Raw genomic sequence first — 22,943 nt, 5'->3', positions numbered from 1 at the left:
TTACAAACAACGGTTTAAAGATTTAAACAAAAATACATTATTTTTATTCATCATCCACCGTTTCATTGATATCAAACATTGTTTAACAATACAAACCCTCATGACAGCATTTAATACACAATTATTTTTTTGCAACACATCATCTCCCACTCTGTCTTCCTCCTGCCATCTGAAGCCCCATTCACCCCTCCTCCTCTCCCTTCCTCATGTCAATTGAAGCCCCGCCCCTCTCCCCGCCCCTCCTCTCTCCTCCTACCATTTTGAAGCCCCCATTCACGCCCCCCGCAAGTTCACCCCACCCCTCACTCGGGCATATTTTCTCCAACTTTCACTCAAGCAGGTTTAATAAACTTTTTCACTCTTACAAAAATGTCTGTATCGAAAAGCTCCTCCTACATTTTTTTCTTTTTTTAAAAAAAAAAGAAAGAATGACCCTTCGTCATTCTTTTCATTCTTTTATTCATACATCTTATTCAAATATAAGTCTGTATCGGGATCCGTGAATGTGTGTGTGCACGCGCGCGTATGTTTTTTTTTTACAACATCTGGAAGGAAAAGCCATCCGCTTCGCCCGCACATTCTTCTAAAGTCATAAAACAACTGTCACCCCCTACCCAATCAGACCCCCACCTATTTTTTTTTTTTTCGCTTTTAAATCTCACCTCGTCGTCCTGTCAATATGAGAAAAACAGACATGATCAAAAAGAGGAAAGCCATCCCAACGGTCATCTCATCGTGTCATATCTCCTTTTAAAATATCGTGTACTCCCTAGCACCTTTCAAAAGGGCACGCATGGATCTTCATCTTCCTGTTTTTCTCTATTCACACTTCCTCCCCCTCGGCACCCCAATTCCTCTTGGGATTAATCATATCGGCCCACCACGTCGATTCTTACATTTATCAAAAGTAGTCATATATAATCTCCTCCTCCTTCTTGGGGGTCCTCCCCTAGAGGTTCATCATGCTCAATTCATTTCCCTCCTCCCCAACCTCTCCCCATCCTCATGCTGCACACCCCTCCCCAATCATTTCCTTCCCCCGCCCCACCCTCCCCCCATCCTTTGATCGTGACCTATTGACGGGGGGTCGATCGATAATTTTTATCGTTCCTTTCATACGACGTCAAACAAGGCCTTTGATCGTGACCTATTGACCCCCCGATTGATCATTTTTATCGTTCCTTTCATCCTACGTCATCAAAGGACATCAAAGGACATCAAAGCGATGAGGCCATCAATCAAATTTTGATCGCGACGGACTAAAATGGCATTCATTATTTCTCTCGCGGAGGCTATCCCCAGCCGAACGCAATTACAGCATTGGAGACAAGGAACTCTTGGCGGTCAAGCTTGCCCTTGGGGAATGGCGACACCTTCTGGAGGGAGCGGACCAGCCATTCATTGTTTGGACTAACCATCGAAACCTTGAATACATCCGATCAGCTAAACGCCTGAACTCCAGGCAGGCAAGGTGGCCATTATTCTTCGACCGATTTGCATTTACATTGTCGTATCACCCAGGTTCCCAACATGTCAAGCCTGATGCACTGTCCCACCAATTCACACCGGAGAGCGGTGAGTCTGAGTCAGAACCCATCTTGTCTCCTACTTGCTTTGTGGCGTCACTCACCTGGGAGATCGAGTCTGTGGTAAAGAGGGCCCAGCAGGGACAACCCGACCAAGATGGGGGGCCCAGTGACCGCATGTTTGTTCCTGCCTCTGTCCGTGCCCAGGTCCTTGAGTGGGGACATTTGTCACATCTAACCTGTCACCCTGGAATCCGCCGGACGTTGGCATTCCTCCGACAGCACTTCCGGTGGCCCTCAATGGAAGAAGACACAAGAGCTTTTGTCTCAGCCTGTACGGTGTGTGCTCGGAGTAAGACATCCTCAAAACCCACCTCCGGTTTGCTTCATCCACTCCCCATCCCAGCCGCCCTTGGTCGCACATCGCGGTGGGCTTTGTCACCGGCCTCCCTCCCTCAGAAGGTAATACCGTCATCCTTACCATTGTGGACCGATTTTCCAAGGCTGCTCACTTCCTTGCCCTGCCAAAACTCCCGTCAGCGAAAGAGACTGCTGTGCTTCTGATAAACAACGTATTTTGTTGTCCATCCATCCATCCATTTTCTTGACCGCTTATTCCTCACAAGGGTCGCGGGGGGTGCTGGCGCCTATCTCAGCTGGCTCTGGGCAGTAGGCAGGGGACACCCTGGACTGGTTGCCAACCAATCGCAGGGCACACAGAGACGAACAACAATCCACACTCACACGCACACCTAGGGACAATTCGGAGCGCCCAATTAACCTGCCATGCATGTCTTTGGAATGTGGGAGGAGACTGGAGTACCCGGAGAAGACCCACGCGGGCACGGGGAGAACATGCAAACTCCACCCAGGAAGGTCCGAGCCTGGACTCGAACCGGAGACCGTATTTTGTTGTATTTCTGATATTGTGTCCGACAGGGGCCCCCAATTTACCTCTCAAGTGTGGAGAGCCTTCTGTACAGGTCTGGGAATCGGTGTGAGCTTGTCCTCTGGGTACCATCCACAGACGAATGGGCAAGCAGAATGGGCCAACCAGCAATTGGAGTCTGCCCTTCGTTGTATGACCTATGCTAACCCGGCTACTTGGAGCGCTCAGCTTGCATGGGTCGAGTATGCGCACAACACTCTGCCTAATTCCTCCCTGGGCATGTCTCCGTTTCAGTGCTCCTTGGGCTATCAACCCCCATTGTTTCCCTCTCAGGAGGCGGATTGCGCCGTCCCGTCATTCACGAGCCATCTGCGCAGGTGCGCAAGGTCCTGGAAGTTGGCACGCACTGCACTGCTCCGTGCTACAGCGAGATCGCAGGTCCAGGCCAATCGCCGTCGCACTCCTGCGCCTGTCTACAGTGTTGGCCAGAAGGTTTGGCTCAGCTCTTGTACCCTTCCACTCAAGGTGGAGTCCAAGAAACTAGCGCCCTACTTCATTGGCCCCTTTGAGATCATTGCCCTGGTGAACCCTTGTTCGGTCCGTCTCAATCTTCCTGTCTCTCTTCGAGTTCACCCTAACTTCCATGTGTCCCAGGTCAAGCCTGTCTTCTTGTCCCCTGTCCCGCCCTGTGCCGCCCCCTCCTCCCCCCCTTGTGGTCGATGGGCATCCCGCCTACTCTGTTCGGGGGCTTCTGGATGTGCGGTGTCGGGGCCGTGGCCTCCAGTACCTCGTGGACTGGGAGGGCTATGGGCCGGAGGAGCGTACCTGGGTCCCCGCCCGGCAGGTGTTGTGCAGGTTGCTCATCCGCGACTTTCATCGTCGGCATCCTGGTCGCCTAGGTCGCGTGCCAGGGGGCGCCCGTCGGGTGGGGGAGTGCAGTCAGGTCTCCTGACTCTGCCCCTTGAGCGTGTTTGTGTGGGTGTGTCCCTCAGCAGGATTGGAGCGGCGAGTGGAGCTGGGACTAGGTGCAAGCAATCATCTCCATCAGTGCTGTGTATTTAAGCTGGTCCCCAACTCCACCTCGTTGCCAGATCAACACACTCCGTAAAGAGTTTGTGCTTCTAGCTATCTAGTTATTTTGTATAGTGCCTATTGCATTTGACTGATCTCTGCTTCCCCCAGTTGTTGTACCCTGCCGCTTGCCTGCCTCGACTCCCTCCGCTTCTGGCCTTGCTCGTCAATCAGCAACTCGTTCCTTGGACTGCTACCTTCAACAACGCCTTCTGTTTAATAAATCCTCATCACCCCATTCACCTATTGTCTCTTCTCTCTGCATTTGGGTCCTCCACTACCCGAACCTTGACACATTCAGTGTTCAGCATCAGATGTCACTTTTAAATATGACTACACCATAAGCCATGACTTTTAGCCCGACAAGTTAGGTCATCGATATTATTGATATCTCGACAGTATCGATCCCGGATCGATACTGGCACTAAAATATCCATCATTTAGTTTCAGTTTGGCTCAACTTTGTAGTAGATTTCATGAACACAAACAGTATTGTACTAAAAAAATATTATTTTGTTTGTTTTGTTGTATATTTGTTGTTGTTCACTACAATTACATAAAATGTCACAATCATTTAACTACAAGTTACTACTTAATAATTACTAGTAATACTACTACTGTTTCTATGACTACTACTACTACTACTACTACTACTACTACTGTTATTACTAATAATTAATAGGTAATTACTTTGTAATTTTCAAAGTTTCTTTCTTTCCTTCATTAGCATTAAAGCTATTAGCATTCAGCTTAGCATTCAGCTATTAACATTCAGCTTTCAGCATTCCCACGCAATTTCTCCAGAAATTGCTTAGTCTAGTTGTGGGATGCTGAAAATTACACTGTGTCAAATCTGGCATCAAAGGTGATAGCAGTCAGTAGATGTGATTTAAAGGAATGGTAATCACTCATATGAGCAGTTGGAAATGTAATGGTGTTTGTGCAGGGGGTAACATAATGTGTGACCTGGCATTTGTACCTCACAATTGTGGTCAAAGTTTATTGATATTTTAAATTGCACTCTGTCTGACATTAGCAGGTGCTTGTGGCCCTGCTCAGTTATCCACAGCATCACCTCATGAAGAGAGGTGACCAACCACCAACTTCATCTTCTGCATCTAAAAAGTAAAGAAAAGTGTGCTTGAATTAAGTACCAAACATGTAAAAAAAAAAATCTGACAAAGTTATGTTTGACACATGTTTTGAACATTATTGAAACAGGAAATCTACAATGAAACAATCACAGGAACTAAATGTATTTATATTACGTAATCTGTCACTTCCTCTGTATTTCAAACACCCAACACATAATAAATGTAGCAGAGGCTACTTATTTCAATGACCAGAACTTCTCATAAGTGATTAATAATTAGCATTTTATTAATGTAATGATGTAATGTAATAAAATAATCATGAATAAGCATAATAACAGCTATCTCAGCAGGCCGTTTATTTGGGCCGTTTCTCGTACCAACAAAACATCACGATTCATGACTAGACTAACCAAAATCAAACGGTTACGTGGCCTGGATCCTAGTAGTAGCAGTGTCACCGCTTTGACGGTGCATGAGTTACCCCTCTTTTTCAACCTGACTCGTACAGTAAACAACCAGGACCAATAAATAATAATCACAGAATTATCACGAATTTAATCTCTACTTCAAACATCCAAGATTTAGGGGAAGCAGCTAGTGTAAATAAATTCGATTCCCAGCCCTGCCTGTATGTGAAACAAATGCAAAGGTTTCTTTATGAGTATAAAAAAAAACAAAAAAAAAACTTCATCCTAACAGCTATCCCAAATTAGCCGTATATTTGTGTTTTGACTGCCAACAACATAGCTTCATGACTGACTCATGTATCGGACCATCAGTTACCTAGCTAGCTAACATGGCTAAGCAATGCTGAGTGAGTGATTACGTTAATTGTAATGGTTAGAACAAATCACCGGATAAACGATAGATCAAGGGTTGCTTTTAGATAAATGTCAGATAAACAAAACGGAAAACTAGAAGTGGGGGGGGTGTCATATTTACCTCGATGCTGGCGGCGACTGGACAAAATGAACCAGGAAATAGTCAGACGAACATTGTCACACCCCCATTCCTATCTGACCAATGAAAGTTGTCGCAGCGGCTTCCAAGCTGACCAATGACAAGGCTTCTATCATCGGTTGAACGGAGGACCCCGCCCACACAACACAGAAAAAGATTCGCAACCAAAAAACAGGTTTCAATCAAAAAACAGATCCGCAACCAAAAAACAGATTCGCAACCAAAAAACAGATTCGCAAACAAAACGAAAAAAATACTTGCAAAAGATTTTATTAAAATACAAATCCATGTTTGAAATGTTTTTTTTTTGTTTGCAAATTTTTATTTTATATGAAAACCCTTTTTTGTTTGATTAAAATTTATTTGAGGTTGCAAATCCCCTTTTTGTTTTATTGAATTTTTTTTTTGATTGCAAATCCCCTTTTTGTTTGATTGAAATTTTTTTTTGATTGCAAATTCCTTTTTTGTTTGATTGAAAATAAAGACACAAATTTCTCTCCATAGTTTCTAACCTTTATTGTGGGATGCTGAAAGCATCCCACATATGTTGTTTCTAACCTTTATTATTATTATTATTATACTTAAACTTATTATTGTGGGATGCTGAAAGCATCCCACATATGTTGTTTCTAACCTTTATTATTATTATTATACTTAAACTTATTATTATAGCATTTTATTCTCAACACTTTTTGCAATCAAACTACTCCTACATTATACTTCCGATTTACACCGTTCAAATTTCAACTTGCTGACAAAATTCACGCCTTTCGGGCTATTTATCGTTTGACTTCATATTACTTACAGTACTCGCATAATTTAATGTTAAAAATCTACTTTTCCCCATTCAGTTTTAATGGGACTGACACTGAATTTTTTCTAAGTCCCATTTTCCACGCCCACTTCCATACATACAACAGACCATCTTGACTTGCTTTCAGATATTGCTTCGTGGCGCAGTTGGGAGAGTGCATGTACAGTAAGCAGGAGGTCGCAGGTTCAAAGCCCACCGCCGACTGTACATTGCACATATGTCTGTGGCAATTACATAAACAGATATTAAGTATACCAACTGACTATCACACCAGGAAATGCGTTATACTGACATGATCGAACACATGTGTCCCAAATCAGCGCTGATGACTTTCAGCGTCAGGTGACACTTTGAATTACAAATACGCCAATTCGCTCTGCTGCTCACAGGTCGGGTGGCTCACTGGCTTAAGCGCTTGCATAGCAAAGACAGCCCTACGAATGGTTCGCTGGTTCAAACCTCGGATGGAGCAACTTTTGGACATACTTCTTTTTTTTTTTTAGTTAAAACTAAAACTTTCTTCTTTTCATTTATAATTCAACCATAATTTCTCATTTGTAATTTACAACCAATTTATCTTTCTTTATTTAACATACATTTTATTGCATGTTCAGACACATTCGATGCTTCCATTTCACAACACTTCAGTTATGCCACCAAGTCTTCTGTGGGTCAGTGGATATATTGGCAGTGCAGTAGCTCATTGAACAGTAAACAGGAGGTGAGGGTTCAAATTCAATCTCAGACTGGTTGAATTTAAACTTCAGTCTTTTCATTTATAATTCATTCATAATTTCTCATATGTAATTTACAGCCAATGTATCTTTCTTTATTAATTTAACATACGTTTTATTTAATGCATTCTGGTTCAGCAAGACATCTCTCAATTACATTTCACACTTCAATGATAACAATAGCATTCTGCTATTAGCAGTCAGCTTAGCATTCAGCTATTAGCATTCGGCTTTCAGCATCCCACGCAATTTCTTCAGAAATTGCTTAGTCTAGTTATTATTATTATACTTAAACTTATTATTATAGCATTTTATTCTCAACACTTTTTGCAATCAAACTACTCCTACATTATACTTCCGATTTACACCGTTCAAATTTCAACTTGCTGACAAAATTCACGCCTTTCGGGCTATTTATCGTTTGACTTCATATTACTTACAGTACTCGCATAATTTAATGTTAAAGATCCACTTTTCCCCATTCAGTTTTAATGGGACTGACACTGAATTTTTTCTAAGTCCCATTTTCCACGCCCACTTCCATACATACAACAGACCATCTTGACTTGCTTTCAGATATTGCTTCGTGGCGCAGTTGGGAGAGTGCATGTACAGTAAGCAGGAGGTCGCAGGTTCAAAGCCCACCGCCGACTGTACATTGCACATATGTCTGTGGCAATTACATAAACAGATATTAAGTATACCAACTGACTATCACACCAGGAAATGTGTTATACTGACATGATCAAACACATGTGTCCCAAATCAGCGCTGATGACTTTCAGCGTCAGGTGACACTTTGAATTACAAATACGCCAATTCGCTCTGCTGCTCACAGGTCCGGTGGCTCACTGGCTTAAGCGCTTGCATTGCAAAGACAGCCATTAGACAGCCCTACGAATGGTTCGCTGGTTCAAACCTCGGATGGAGCAACTTTTGGACATGGACATACTTCTTTTTTTTTTTTAGTTAAAACTAAAACTTTCTTCTTTTCATTTATAATTCAACCATAATTTCTCATTTGTAATTTACAACCAATTTATCTTTCTTTATTTAACATACATTTTATTGCATGTTCAGACACATTCGCTGCTTCCATTTCACAACACTTCAGTGATGCCACCAAGTCTTCTGTGGGTCAGTGGATAGATTGGCAGTGCAGTAGCTCATTGAACAGTAAACAGGAGGTGAGGGTTCAAATTCAATCTCAGACTGGTTGAGTTTAAACTTCAGTCTTTTCATTTATAATTCATTCATAATTTCTCATATGTAATTTACAGCCAATGTATCTTTCTTTATTAATTTAACATACGTTTTATTTAATGCATTCTGGTTCAGCAAGACATCTCTCAATTACATTTCACACTTCAATGATAACAATAGCATTCTGCTATTAGCAGTCAGCTTAGCATTCAGCTATTTGCGTCGGCTTTCAGCATCCCACGCAATTTCTTCAGAAATTGCTTAGTCTAGTTATTATAGCATTTTATTCTCAACACTTTTTGCAATCAAACTACTCCTACATTATACTTCCGATTTACACCGTTCAAATTTCAACTTGCTGACAAAATTCACGCCTTTCGGGCTATTTATCGTTTGACTTCATATTACTTACAGTACTCGCATAATTTAATGTTAAAAATCTACTTTTCCCCATTCAGTTTTAATGGGACTGACACTGAATTTTTTCTAAGTCCCATTTTCCACGCCCACTTCCATACATACAACAGACCATCTTGACTTGCTTTCAGATATTGCTTCGTGGCGCAGTTGGGAGAGTGCATGTACAGTAAGCAGGAGGTCGCAGGTTCAAAGCCCACCGCCGACTGTACATTGCACATATGTCTGTGGCAATTACATAAACAGATATTAAGTATACCAACTGACTATCACACCAGGAAATGCGTTTTACTGACATGATCAAACAAATGTGTCCCAAATCAGCGCTGATGACTTTCAGCGTCAGGTAACACTTTGAACTACAAATACGCCAATTCGCTCTGCTGCTCACAGGTCGGGTGGCTCACTGGCTTAAGCGCTTGCATAGCAAAGACAGCCCTACGAATGGTTCGCTGGTTCAAACCTCGGATGGAGCAACTTTTGGACATGGACATACTTCTTTTTTTTTTTAGTTAAAACTAAAACTTTCTTCTTTTCATTTATAATTCAACCATAATTTCTCATTTGTAATTTACAACCAATTTATCTTTCTTTATTTAACATACATTTTATTGCATGTTCAGACACATTCGCTGCTTCCATTTCACAACACTTCAGTTATGCCACCAAGTCTTCTGTGGGTCAGTGGATATATTGGCAGTGCAGTAGCTCATTGAACAGTAAACAGGAGGTGAGGGTTCAAATTCAATCTCAGACTGGTTGAATTTAAACTTCAGTCTTTTCATTTATAATTCATTCATAATTTCTCATATGTAATTTACAGCCAATGTATCTTTCTTTATTAATTTAACATACGTTTTATTTAATGCATTCTGGTTCAGCAAGACATCTCTCAATTACATTTCACACTTCAATGATAACAATAGCATTCTGCTATTAGCAGTCAGCTTAGCATTCAGCTATTTGCGTCGGCTTTCAGCATCCCACGCAATTTCTTCAGAAATTGCTTAGTCTAGTTATTATTATTATACTTATAGCATTTTATTCTCAACACTTTTTGCAATCAAACTACTCCTACATTATACTTCCGATTTACACCGTTCAAATTTCAAATTGCTGACAAAATTCACGCCTTTCGGGGTATTTATCATTTGACTTCATATTACTTACAGTACTCGCTCCTACAGTGTTTATCCGATCATCTTCAAACTTGGTGTGATTCATCTTAAGATGTTGAAGATGAAAAGTTATTGAAAGCTTTGTATTTCGTCGCACGCTGTTGTCATGGCATGCACTGTTTGCAAAGGAAAAAAAATATCCTTAAAGAAGCATTCCCATTTGTACGAAGCAGCTAGAGCTACGGAAATTTGTAGACATATGTAACAGCCCAAGATGTACAAATAAGTCACTTGGTGCCCTGTGCTAAACCCAACAGGAAGTCCCCCAGGGGCCGGGCATCACATTTTGAGCTAAAAAAAACTCCTCTTTAACAAAGCATACCCGGCTGTACGTTTCACCTAGAGTTACCAAAATTTGTAGAGGTATATAGCAGCCCTCGAGGTACAAAAAACTCTTTTTGAACCATATGCTAAACCTAACAGGACGTCCGCCAATTTGATTTACTTTGGAATGTGTTGCCATTTTTTTTGGCCATTTCATAGGGGTCATATTTTAACAAACTCCTCCTACAGAGTTTATCCGATCATCTTCAAACTTGGTGTGATTCATCTTAAGATGTTGAAAATGAAAAGTTATTGAAAGTTTTTTATTTCGTCACACGCTGTTGTCGTGGCATGCACTTTTTGCAAAGGAAAAAAATCCTTCTTAATGAAGCATTCCCAGTTGTACGAAGCAGCTAGAGCGACGAAAAATTGTAGACATATGTAACAGCCCAGGATGTACAAAAAAGTCTCTTGGTGCCATGTGCTAAACCCAACAGGAAGTCCCCCAGGGGCCGGGCATCACATTTTGAGCTAAAAAACTCCTCTTTAACGAAGCATTCCCGGTTGTACGTTTCACCTAGCGCTATGATAATTTGCAGGCATACATAAGAGCCCACGATGTACAAAAAAGTCTCTTGGAACCATGTGCTAAACCAAACAGGAAGTTTGATTTCATTTTGATTTATGATGGGATTTGTTGCCATTTTTTGTGGCCTTTTTCAGGGGTCATATTTTAACGAACCCCTCCTACAAAATTTATCCGACTGTCTTCAAACTTGGTGTGTTTCATCTTAAGATGTTTAAGATGCAAAGTAATCGAAAGTTTTTTATTTTGTCACACGCTGTTGCCATAGCAATGCATTGTTTGTCATGTGCTGCTTTTTTTTATTTTATTTATACATGTGTGAAAACTCATGAAACTTTGCAAACACATCAGACTTTTCATGAACATGAATTTTTAGAGATTTCTTGTGCAATTTGCAATAAATAGCGCCCTCTAGACATTTTTACGAAGCATTTCCGATTGTATGATTATGCTAGACCTACAAAAAAGTATTATGTAGCCATTTGCCAAACCAAAGAGGAAGTCCGCTATTTTGATTTTATTTTGGGAATTATACATCATTTTTGGCCTTTTTCATTAAACTTTGCACAGACAAGGCATGGAAAAAACTAACATTTTAAATGGTCCTTGTTCCATGTAACAGTACCCCAACGTGCCAGTACCCTGACGTGCAAGTAACCCAAAGTTGTGCTCAATAGCGCCCTCTATGCATTTCTATGGAGCATTTCCAATTGTATGATTCAAGCGATAAACAACTAAAGATGACTTGACCTAGATTTGTGAAAACTGGGAGGCATACCTAATAGCTTCGCATTTTTGAGACACTAAACGTGAACGTAAACTCACCAAATTTTACACACACATCAGGCCTGGCGAAAAATTTGATATTTTAAAGTCGCCATAGATGATAACAGAAAAATGGCTCTGGATCGCCACCTACATAGGTTAAACGGATCCCTGTCCCGCTATGATTGTCCTACGGCTATGAAAATTGTGTGGCACCTGTAGCACATCCAGATGAACAAAAACCTCTTTGTTATGTGACCCTAAAATAGACAGGAAGTGAGATGTGAGTATTTAAATGTCCAATTTTGGCCATTTTTGCACATTTACAGTGGTCATACTTTTGCCCGCTTCTCCTACACGGTTAACCCGATTGACTTCAAACTTGGGATGTACCATCTCAACACCTGGGACAACATCATGGTAAAAAATCTAAAGTTTTTGACATACTATATGACGGAGGCGGGGCATCAAATGTAGAGTTTAATAATTCTTACTGAACGAAGCATTGCCGGTTGTACGTTTAATCTAGAGCTACGAAAATTGGTACACATATGTAACAGACTATGACCTACAAAAAACTCTTTTTGAACCATGTGCTAAACCTAACAGGAAGTCCACCATTTTGATTTACTTTGGAATGTGTTGCCATTTTTTTGGCCATTTCATAGGGGTCTTATTTTAACGAACTCCTCCTATAGAGTTTATCCGATCATCTTCAAACTTGGTGTGATTCATCTAAAGATGTTGAAGATGAAAAGTTATTGAAAGCTTTGTATTTCGTCGCACGCTGTTGTCGTGGCATGCACTGTTTGCAAAGGAAAAAAATCCTTCTTAATGAAGCATTCCCAGTTGGACGAAGCAGCTAGAGCTACGAAAATTTGTACACCTATGTAACAGCCCACGATGTACAAAAAAGTCTCTTGGTGCCATGTGCTAAACCCAACAGGAAGTCCCGCAGGGGCCAGGCATCACATTTTGAGCTAAAAAAAACTCCTCTTTAACGAAGCATTCCCGGTTGTACGTTTCACCTAGCGCTATGATAATTTGGAGGCATACATAAGAGCCCACGATGTACAAAAAAGTCCCTTGGAACCATCTGCTAAACCAAACAGGAAGTCCGCCATTTTGATTTACGTCGGCATTTGTAGCCATTTTTTGTGGCCTTTCTTAGGGGTCATATTTTCACGAACTCCTCGTACAAAATTCATCCGACCGTCTTCAAACTTGGTGTGTTTCATCTTAAGATGTTTAAGATGCAAAGTTATCGAAAGTTTTTTATTTTGTCACATGCTGTTGCCATAGCGATGCATTGTTTGCCAAGTAAAGTGCTGCTTATTTTTTTTGGTCTATACATGTGTGAAAACTCATGAAACTTTGCACACACATCAGACTTGTCATGAACATGAATTTTTAGAGATTTCTTGTGCAATTTGCAATAAATCGCGCCCTCTATACATTTTTATGGAGCATTTCCGATTGGATGATTCAAGCGCGAAATAACTAAAGATGACTTGACTTGACCTAGATTTGTGAAAACTCAGAGGCATACCTATTAGTCTAAGACCTACAAAAAGTATTCTGTAGCCGTATGCTAAACCTAAAAGGAAGTCCGCCATTTTGAATTTATTTTGGGAATTGCACACCATATTTTGCGTTTTGATTAAACTTTGCACACACAAGGCTTGTCAAAAACATTTTAGATGGTCCTTGTCCTATTTGACAGTACCCCAACGTGCCAGTACCCCGACGTGCAAGTACCCCAACGTGGCCCGGTTTGCGAGGGCCCTTTATAGCTGCTCGCAGCTCTAGTTATTCTTTTTCTTTGTTATTATTCTTTTCCGCAAACAATCACATTTTTGAGACACTAAACGTGAACGAAAACTCACCAAACTTTACACACACGTCAGGCCTGGCGAAAAATTTGATATTTTAAAGTCGCCATACGTGATAACAGAAAAATGGCTCCACAGCGCCACCTACATAGGTTTAATCCCTGTCCCGCTACGATTGTCCTATGGCTACGAAAATTGTGTGGCACCTGTAGCACATCCAGATGAACAAAAACCTCTTTGATATGTGTACCCTAAAATAGACAGGAAGTGAGGTATGAGTATTTAAATGTCCAATTTTAGCCCATTTTTGTACATATACAGAGATAATTCTTTTGCCCACTTCTCCTCCACGGTTAACCCGATTGACTTCAAACTTGGGCTGTACCATCTCAACAACTGGGACAACATCATGGTAAAAAATCAAAACTTTTTGACGTACTATATGACGGGGGTGAGGCATCAAATTTAGATTTTCAAAACTCTTACTAAACGTAGTATTGCCAGTTGTACGTTTAACCTAGAGCTATGAAAATTGGTACACATATGTAACAGACTATGACCTACAAAAAAAGTCTGTTGGTGCCATATGCTAAACCTAACTGGGAGTCCGCCAGAGGCGGGGTATCAAATTTTGCGTTGAAAATTCTTACTTAATGAAGCATTCCCGGCTGTACGTTTCACCTAGAGTTACCAAAATTTGAAGACATATGTAACAGCCCTCAAGGTACAAAAAACTCTTTTTGAACCATAGGCTAAACCTAACAGAAAGTCCACCATTTTGATTTACTTTGGAACGTGTTGCCATTTTTTTGGCCATTTCATAGGGGTCTTATTTTAACAAACTCCTCCTACAGAGTTCATCCGATTATCTTCAAACTTGGTGTGACTCATCTTAAGATGTTGAAGATGAAAAGTTATTGAAAGCTTTTTATTTCGTCGCACGTTGTTGTCGTGGCATGCACTTTTTGCAAAGGAAAAAAATCCTTGTTAATTAAGCATTCCCAGTTGTACGAAGCAGCTAGAGCTACGAAAATTTGTAGACATATGTAACAGCCCACAATGTACAAAAAAGTCTCTTGGTGCTATGTGCTAAACCCAAGAGGAAGTCCCCCAGGGGCCGGGCATCACATTTTGAGCTAAAAAACTCCTCTTTAACGAAGCATTCCCGGTTGTACGTTTTACCTAGAGTTACCAAAATTTGAAGACATATGTAACAGGCCTCGAGGTACAAAAAACTCTTTTTGAAACATATGCTAACCCCAACAGGAAGTCCGCCATTTTGATTTACTTTGGAACGTGTTGCCATTTTTTTGGCCATTTCATAGGGGTGTTATTTTAGCGAACTCCTCCTACAGAGTTTATCCGATCATCTTCAAACTTGGTGTGATTCATCTTAAGATGTTGACGATGAAAATTTATTGAAAGCTTTTTATTTCGTCGCACGCTGTTGTCGTGGCATGCACTTGTTTGCAAAGGAAAAAAAATCCTTCTTAAAGAAGCATTCCCAGTTGTACGAAGCAGCTTGAGCTACGAAAATTTTGAGACATATGTAACAGCCCACGATGTACAAAAAAGTCTCTTGGTGCCATGTACTAAACCCAACAGGAAGTCCCCCAGGGGCCGGGCATCACATTTCGAGCTAAAAAAAACCTCTTTAACGAAGCATTCCCGGTTGTACGTTTCACCTAGAGCTATGATAATTTGGAGGCATACATAAGAGCCCACGATGTACAAAAAAGTCTCTTGGAACCATATGCTAAACCAAACAGGAAGTCTGACATTTTGATTTACTTTGGTATTTGTAGCCACTTCTTGGGGCCTTTTATAGGGGTCATATTTTCTCGAACTCCTCCTACAAAATTTATCCGACTGTCTTCAAACTTGGTGTGTTTCATCTTAAGATGTTTAAGATGCAAAGTTATCGAACGTTTTTTATTTTGTCACACGCTGTTGCCATAGCAATGCATTGTTTGCCAAGTGCTGCTTTTTCTTTTTTTATCTATACATGTGTGAAAACTCATGAAACTTTGCAAACACATCAGACTTGTCATGAACATGAAATTTAAGAGATTTATTGTGCAATTTGCAATAAATAGCGCCCTCTAGACATTTTTATGAAGCATTTACGATTGTATGATTATGTTAGATTTGTGAAAATTAGGACAGACCCCTATCAGCCTAAGACCTACAAAAAAGTATTATGTAGCCATTTGCCAAACCAAAGAGGAAGTCCGCTATTTTGATTTTATATTGGGAATTATACATAATTTTTGGCCTTTTTCATTAAACTTTGCACAGACAAGGCATGGAAAAAACTAACATTTTAAATGGTCCTTGTTCCATGTAACAGTACCCCAACGTGCCAGTACCCTGACGTGCAAGTAACCCAATGTTGTGCTCAATAGCGCCCTCTATGCATTTTTATGGAGCATTTCCAATTGTATGATTCAAGCGATACACAACTAAAGATGACTTGACCTAGATTTGTGAAAACTGGGAGGCATACCTATTAGCTTAAGACCTACAAAAAGTATTCTGTAGCCGTATGCTAAACCTAAAAGGAAGTCCGCCATTTTGAATTTATTTTGGGAATTGCACACCATCTTTGGCCTTTTCATAAAACTTTGCACACACAAGGCTTGTCAAAAACATTTTAGATGGTCCTTGTCCTATTTGACAGTACCCCAACGTGCCAGGACCCCGACGTGCAAGTACCCCAACGTGGCCCAGGTTGCGAGGGCCCTTTATAGCTGCTCGCAGCTCTAGTTTTGTTGTTGTTGTTGTTGTTGTTGTGCCGTGCTGTGTTTGCATGTGCATGTGTTACCTGGATTCAACACTGGTAGTGGCTTTGCACGATGGTCAAAGTGTTGTTTCTGGCGAAACTGCATTGCATTTTGCATTTTATTTTTTATTTTTTTTTAAAGAGCTCAGAATTGTTCATTCGTTAGTCTTACCGATTCAACGTCTTATGATCATTGCTCTTTTTTTGTGTGTGTGTGTGTGTGTTTGTGTGTGTGTATGTGTGCGTGCGTTTGCGTGTGTGCGTTTGCGTGCGTGCGTTTGCGTGCGTGCGTGCGCGTGCGTGTGCGTGCAAATACGTATAAATTTATACTCATTAATTCACCTAAAACCTTATAAATATCCCATTACCCTTCGCCTTAACCAGGTACTTCAGAATCTTGCCAGAGTCGTGAGGTTCAAATGGTCAGCAGACCAGAGAAAAGGTCAGAAAAAATAAAGAGAAAAGAAAGATAAATCAAAGTGAAATCCAGCACCGACCAAACACTTCCTGCCTTCCCCATGGTTACAAAATCAAAGTCTTTTGCCAACCCCGGAAGCCTCTAAATTCCAACAAATTAGCGAGATCTCAAGAGACCAGAGGAAAAACTAAAGAGAGGAAGGAGGGAAGGATCGATGAGGCAGAGTGAGATCCATAGAAGCCAGTACATCCAATCCATCAAAGTGAAATCCAGCACCAACCAAACCCCTCCTGCGTGGTTACAAAACCAGAGTCTTATGCCAACCCCAGAAACCTCAAACTTCCAATAAATTGAGATCTCAAGTGACCAGAGGAAAAACTAAAGAGAGGAAGGAGGGAAGGATAGATAAAGCAAAGTGAGATCCACAGACACCAGCACCCACTGATTCAAGGGGCTGTGGGAGGGAGAGGCAAATTCTGTTTGAGTTTCAGTAGATGCTGGTGCGATGGATCTGGCATGCATAAGGACCACCACCAAAGAAAGAAGCCATCAACCGCGGTCCAGCAAAGCGAGCAACGCCCCCCCCGATGCTGTGCACGTCTCCAAATCTTGAACGCGTAGATGGTGGGTCGTAACATCGCTCGTGATTGGTCCGTACGATGGTGTACTCATCTTTTTTCTCTCTCTCTCTCTCCCCCAAGACCCCCCCCCCCCCCCACACACACACACACACACACACAGCCACCCACCCCCCGGCCCCCCCGATTAGTTGCCATAAATGCAACTGTCTTTGTAAGTGCAGGCGCCGCAAATCCACTTCCCATCCGGGAGACCACGATTGTACGTGTGGATATGTATGTGTGACGGGGGGGCGCTGTTCGCTAAGCAAGGAGCTGTTGTGTTTTGACGAGTTTACTGTTGCAAATTGGCAATAAATAATTGTCATGATGATTAGTCAACTCTGGCCCCGGGGCTTTGTTTCTTGTTCCTGAAACGAAAGATGACTTCTGGACTTGGTCATAAAATGCAGAGGAATCTCCACTCTGTGGCGTCCTAGCCAATAGCAGCCGTCGCGACACCCCGACTTGGAGTGAAACTGCAGCAGAATCTGATGTGTATTGCGCACAAGTATGAAGGCAAACGCAGGAGCGTGGCTCGGCCGTAACATCTCCACCGTATCCTGACACAGAAGTATAATGAGGCCTTAACCCTAAACTGTGAGTTGACATGGCGTGTTAAAAAAATCGATTCAGCAGTATATCGCAATATTACAGCGCGCAATTCTTGAATTGATTCAATAGGCGGGCCGAATCAATTTTTAAACATCCATTTTCGATGGAAAAATATTTAACAAAACGTCTTACTTATGGCTTAAGGGTTCACACCTTAAGGCTGCCTTATACTTTCGCGTCAGGCTCACTCGGAGACATTACGGCGGAGCTCCACTCGTGCGTTTGCCTTCAAACTTGTGCACAATACATGTCGGTGTCTGCTGTAGTTTTACTCCAAGTCGGGGTGTCGCTACGGCTGGAACGCCACAGATGGGAGAATCCTCTGCATTTTATGACAAATTCAGGAAGTTCAATTCAATTCAGGAACACGAAACAAAGCCGGGGGGAGAGTAGGCTCATCACCGTGGCAATTATTTAATGCCAATTTGCACCGGTGTTGGCTGTAAACTCGCCAAAAAAAAAAAACTTAGTGAACAAAGTTTTTTTTTTACGCTTCTTGTTACATGCACATATCCACATGTAGAGCCATGGTCTCCAGGGCAGGAAGTGGATTTGAGCCGCCAAACACAGTTGCCTTCACGGAAACTATCTGGGCAGGGGGCTGGGAGAAAAAAAAAAAAAGAAGCTGAGTACGCCATTGAACGGACCATTCACGAGTGCGCTACGTCCAGCCATCTATGGCGTTCAAGAATTGGCGACGTGTGCGCTGCACCGTCCACGAGCTACGCGGCACTTAAAATTAATGGCTCACTTAGATCATGTGATCTACGCCGGTCATTAATGCAAGAGCAAATGCAGTAGCATAAATCAGGCTTTAAGCATGGAAGAATGTTATATTAATAGAACATTGAAGCCTTAATATTTTATTTCAATGCTGTTGAAACATGAAACAGTTTTTTTTAACTGTTTGTTAAATAGTGACAGTTATTACTGAAGTTTCAGATGAATAAATAATACATTTTTATACTCATTTTACAGTGTACATGTAAAAGTTTACTGATTGAAGCAATTTTATTAAATTGGTCAACAATTCTACTTGTAATCTTAATTTGGTTCAACAATTCTCTTTTTAGAGTGCACCTTTATCAGCGGGATCATTTGTCAAAACGACATGCCATGATTGTGTAAAAAGTAGACTTTTAATATAGGGCTATTAACTGTCTGTTTTTAAATAACTGACAGCAGAACAATGTTAAGCCAAAACTCACCAGGTGACTGAATGAATGAGGAAATCATGTCGTGTGTGCTTGAAAGGAGGTGGAGGAAGAGAGAAACTCGAGGTTTATTGTGGTAAATTGCTACCGACCAGATTAGGTTCATAGACTCTGTTACTACGGTAACTGACCGAGAGTTTAAGTTAAGTTATCTGCGCTGACGGTCCATGCTTGTGTGACGTATTGTGGCAGTGACGTTAAGAGACGAGCAAAATTTGTCTATTGCCGCCTGGAGGCTTGGCATGCACGTAAATGAGCTTTAACACAAGTGCTGTCAAAGTTAAAGAGTTAACTAATTAATTAATCACAAAAAATTATCGCATTGATCATGTATTAACACAGATTAATCGCACTATTAATTTTGACTGCAAATGATCCTTTAGCTTGACAGCGGTTGGCTACGTTAAAGGTAGCACAGGTTGTGTTTGAACAATAAACGCAACATGCATTAAAGTGAAGCATTTAATAAATGTTTGCGTGTGACATTCAGAATATTTGTTCATGTCAAACCATTGGGGTAATTTTTTTCCACTTTAAATTATACAAGTAATTAACCGATTAGAAAAAGAGGATGAGACGTCCTCTTAAGGAAGAAATTAACACATAAGAGGTACATTTTAAATTTGGCGAGCAAAAAATGTTGATAAAAAGCCTTTTTAATTAAGCGATTAATCGTGATTAATCAAAATTTTAAGATGTGATTAATCTGATTAAAATTTTTTATCGTTTGACAGCTGTATTTAAAACGCACTTCTCTGTGTGCATTTTTGTGGCTGTTGTTTTTTTTTTTTTTTAAACAAACGAGGCAGTATGGATGGATTTTTTTTTTTCTATACGGGGAGGGGGGATGGAAATATTCAGGAAATATTCATTTTTTAAAATACCTGGCTACGTGTGGTAGCGATACTTTAGATTTTGGTATTGATACCAAGTAAATACTGGTTCCAATATCGCCGATAACGATTCATAAAATATTATGGTATTTTAAATAATTTGTCCTATTAAATAACGTGCCCCCCCCCCTCCTTTTTTTTTTTTTTTGCAAACTAGACTCTCTTAGTTTCTTAATCAGGACATAATATAATGTCCTCAATAACATACCTGGGCTGGTATTTAAATTTGCAAACTAGTAATAATCTTCATATTCTTAGTACCTGTCACTCTTCTGCATTCAAAGAATCATCAGCCACCGAAGTTCCTCTAGTCTAGTCACCTTACATGAACGATACTTACATGTTGTGCTACATGAATACTTAAGCTCAAATAGTAGTTGGAAAGGCAGGCCAGCACGTGCGTGTGCCACAAAGGAATTGCACAAGGGACCCATAAAAAAAACTAAATAAATAAATAAACAAAAAAAAAACTAAATAAATAAATATAAAATATCAATAGTAGCGCTCTGGTATCAATCCAATACGATAATCACGTTAGTATACATGGGATGATCTGCACAGCTCTAACGTGTGAACAAAGCCTAAAAGAAAAAAAAGAAAAATCAACCAAGCTATGGGTCATTGCTAAAAACAAACAAACAAACAAACAAACAAAAAAATGCACAAAAAAACTTGTAAGGACATTGTAAGTCAAGGTATCACTGTTTAGTGAAATATTTTACTATACTATTCAGTACAATATTTTACATAGTATTTCCTGTTATTTCTAAAATAAACAATATCGCTTGTTTTAAAAATATTACTAATAGAGTAGATACAAAAATAGTACCCACGTGACATGATTATTTGCTCTCACGTAAAACTCAGATATCAATAAGCTATGACAAGTGAAATATTAACTATTAAATAATTAACTTGAGGAAATCAAGCCACACTTACCCTGCGTGCTTCCTGTTGGAACTTTGCTGCTTTCTTGGTGTCAGCCACTGCTCTTTCTACAAAGCCCACTGATTGGTCCATGTTACTTTCAATTCTGTCAATCATCCCACCCTGAGAAATGGAATACCACAAAATGTAGAGCAAATGCTGGCATACATTATCGAGATGACAGATTATGATGTTTATATTAGGGACATCCCGATCCGATCACGTGATCGGAAATCGGGCTCGATCACGTGGTTGCTGACTTGATCGGTATTGGACATTGTCTTCCGATCAGGACTCGAATAAATATATGAGGGTTTTTTTTTTCATAACTTTTTTTATTACATCTGGAGTTGGGCGGTGCCACGAAGTGACACTTCATTTTTTTCACACAGTTCGTGCGGCATGGCGTCACTCTACTACAATGACACTATTAATGCCATCGAGCGGCGGGGCTAAACAAGGAAATGGTGCAGAAGTATTTGGAACTAAAGATACTAAGTTATCATCTTTATTGTAGAAAGCGAAGGTGGTGCGACTTCCCCACTGTACCTCATTGCATCAGCCAAGCAACACCCCCTACACTGGCGACTTGGATGTGCTTCATGCCATCCCAGCGGATCCAGCTGCGGGTGCGCTTCATTTTCTCCCGGCAAATCCAGCTGCGGTGCCTGCGCCGGCCATGCTGGAATTTGGACGCCCTTCGAAGGGAGCCCAGTACTTAGCCTCGCCTAGCCTAGCCAACATAGCGCAAACTCAAAGGTTCGGACATCCTAGCAGAGTTGTTAAATCCCCCCAGGCTGACAGTCTAGACTGGTGCTAGTCCAGACCCAAAGTCATGATATTATAAGATTAAATACATTTTGCTTGCTTGCTCTATAAATGCAGCCTTTTGGTTGTTGTGGATTTGGCTTGTTTCACACACATATCTACTGTGTTTTTTCTTCCTAAAGTAAAATAACATTAGGTTAGCCCAGTGCTTCTCAAATAGTGGGGCGGGCTCCCCCAGGGGGGCGCGAGGCTCCATCAAGGAGCCTTTGACCTCGGGGAACATGGCCTCGCGCGTTTGACCTCGGGGCACATGCTTTTTTATTTTTATTTTTTTTTATTTTTATTTTTTATTTTTTTTTTACTGTCCTAGAATAAAGTGAAATTGCACCTCCACTACATTAGGGGGCAGTGGCATCCTCATTATTGGCAGAGTGTGCGCAGGGAGCATTCGCTCCGTGATGTAGGGGTTTTGTTTGCACTGAGCATGCGCGCTTTGCACACAGCAAAACAAATCACCACAGATTATTTGATATATTTTTGTTTTGCAGGTTAAAGTTTTTTTTCAATATTGTGCTACTGAGTTAATGTTGGTGATCAGTTTGAAAGCATTATTATTTAGTGATTTTATGTACAGTCTTCCCTCGCTATAACGCGGTTCACTTTTCGCGGTCTCGCTGTATCGCGGATTTTTTTTTAAGTGCAATTTTGCAAATTTTTTTACAGTAATATACCCATTTTATAAAATTTATGAAGGTTTGAACAATGTCAATGTTTGAACAAGAGAGAAATGGGAGAACATGTAAATGCCTCAATGAGAAAAGTGTATAAATTGTGCGGTCGGGGATTTTTGAGCCTTAAAACATTTATAAGAGTTGTAAAACATAAAGCTAACTACTTCGCGGATTTCATTTATTGCGGGTATTTTTTGGAACCTAACCCCAGCGGAAAACCAGGGAACACTGTAATTTTATTTTTCCGTATCATATGTTTAACATGGTCAGTCAAAAAATGTTCAGTTTAATTAAGGATTTAATTTTATTTTTGAATTTCAGATGTACTTTAAATCTTTCTGTTACAGTTAATAAAGCTATTATTTCTTTTTTTATTCTCTTATACGTTAATACAGATGCAGTGTTATGCAGAGGTGTGCTTATAACAATTTTATAGACAATTTATACTATTTATAGTTGCGGGCGGGGGGCGAGATGTTTTCTTCTTACTGGGTGGGCATGACAGAAAATAATTGAGAAGCAATGGGTTAGCCCATCAATTTGTGTTAAGTAGCATGCTTTATAACGGCTACAGTAGGGTCTCAAAAAAAGCTTGTGTAAAATTAATACTGTATACTGGTTAATAATAGCCTTTTGTGTAACTCA

At 40.7% G+C, this 22,943-nt stretch overlaps 1 protein-coding gene across 6 annotated transcripts in view; it reads right to left on the bottom strand.

The window, feature by feature from the left end:
- LOC144020694 (syntaxin-3-like) overlaps positions 1-22,943 on the bottom strand; it is a 268,512-nt gene that overhangs the window by 158,703 nt on the left and 86,866 nt on the right. For all 6 annotated transcript variants that reach the window (XR_013283944.1, XR_013283943.1, XM_077524419.1 and 3 more), the window contains one exon: positions 20,812-20,922. Coding sequence is in view for 4 of the 6 variants with exons in the window: in XM_077524419.1 (XP_077380545.1) it covers positions 20,812-20,922 (111 nt within the window). In the remaining 2 variants the exon portion in view is untranslated. The remainder of the gene's footprint in view (positions 1-20,811; positions 20,923-22,943) is intronic.

This window comes from Festucalex cinctus, chromosome 6 (genome assembly GCF_051991245.1).
Source record: "Festucalex cinctus isolate MCC-2025b chromosome 6, RoL_Fcin_1.0, whole genome shotgun sequence".
NCBI lineage: Eukaryota > Metazoa > Chordata > Actinopteri > Syngnathiformes > Syngnathidae > Festucalex > Festucalex cinctus.
This window is presented reverse-complemented; position numbering and strand designations above follow the sequence as displayed.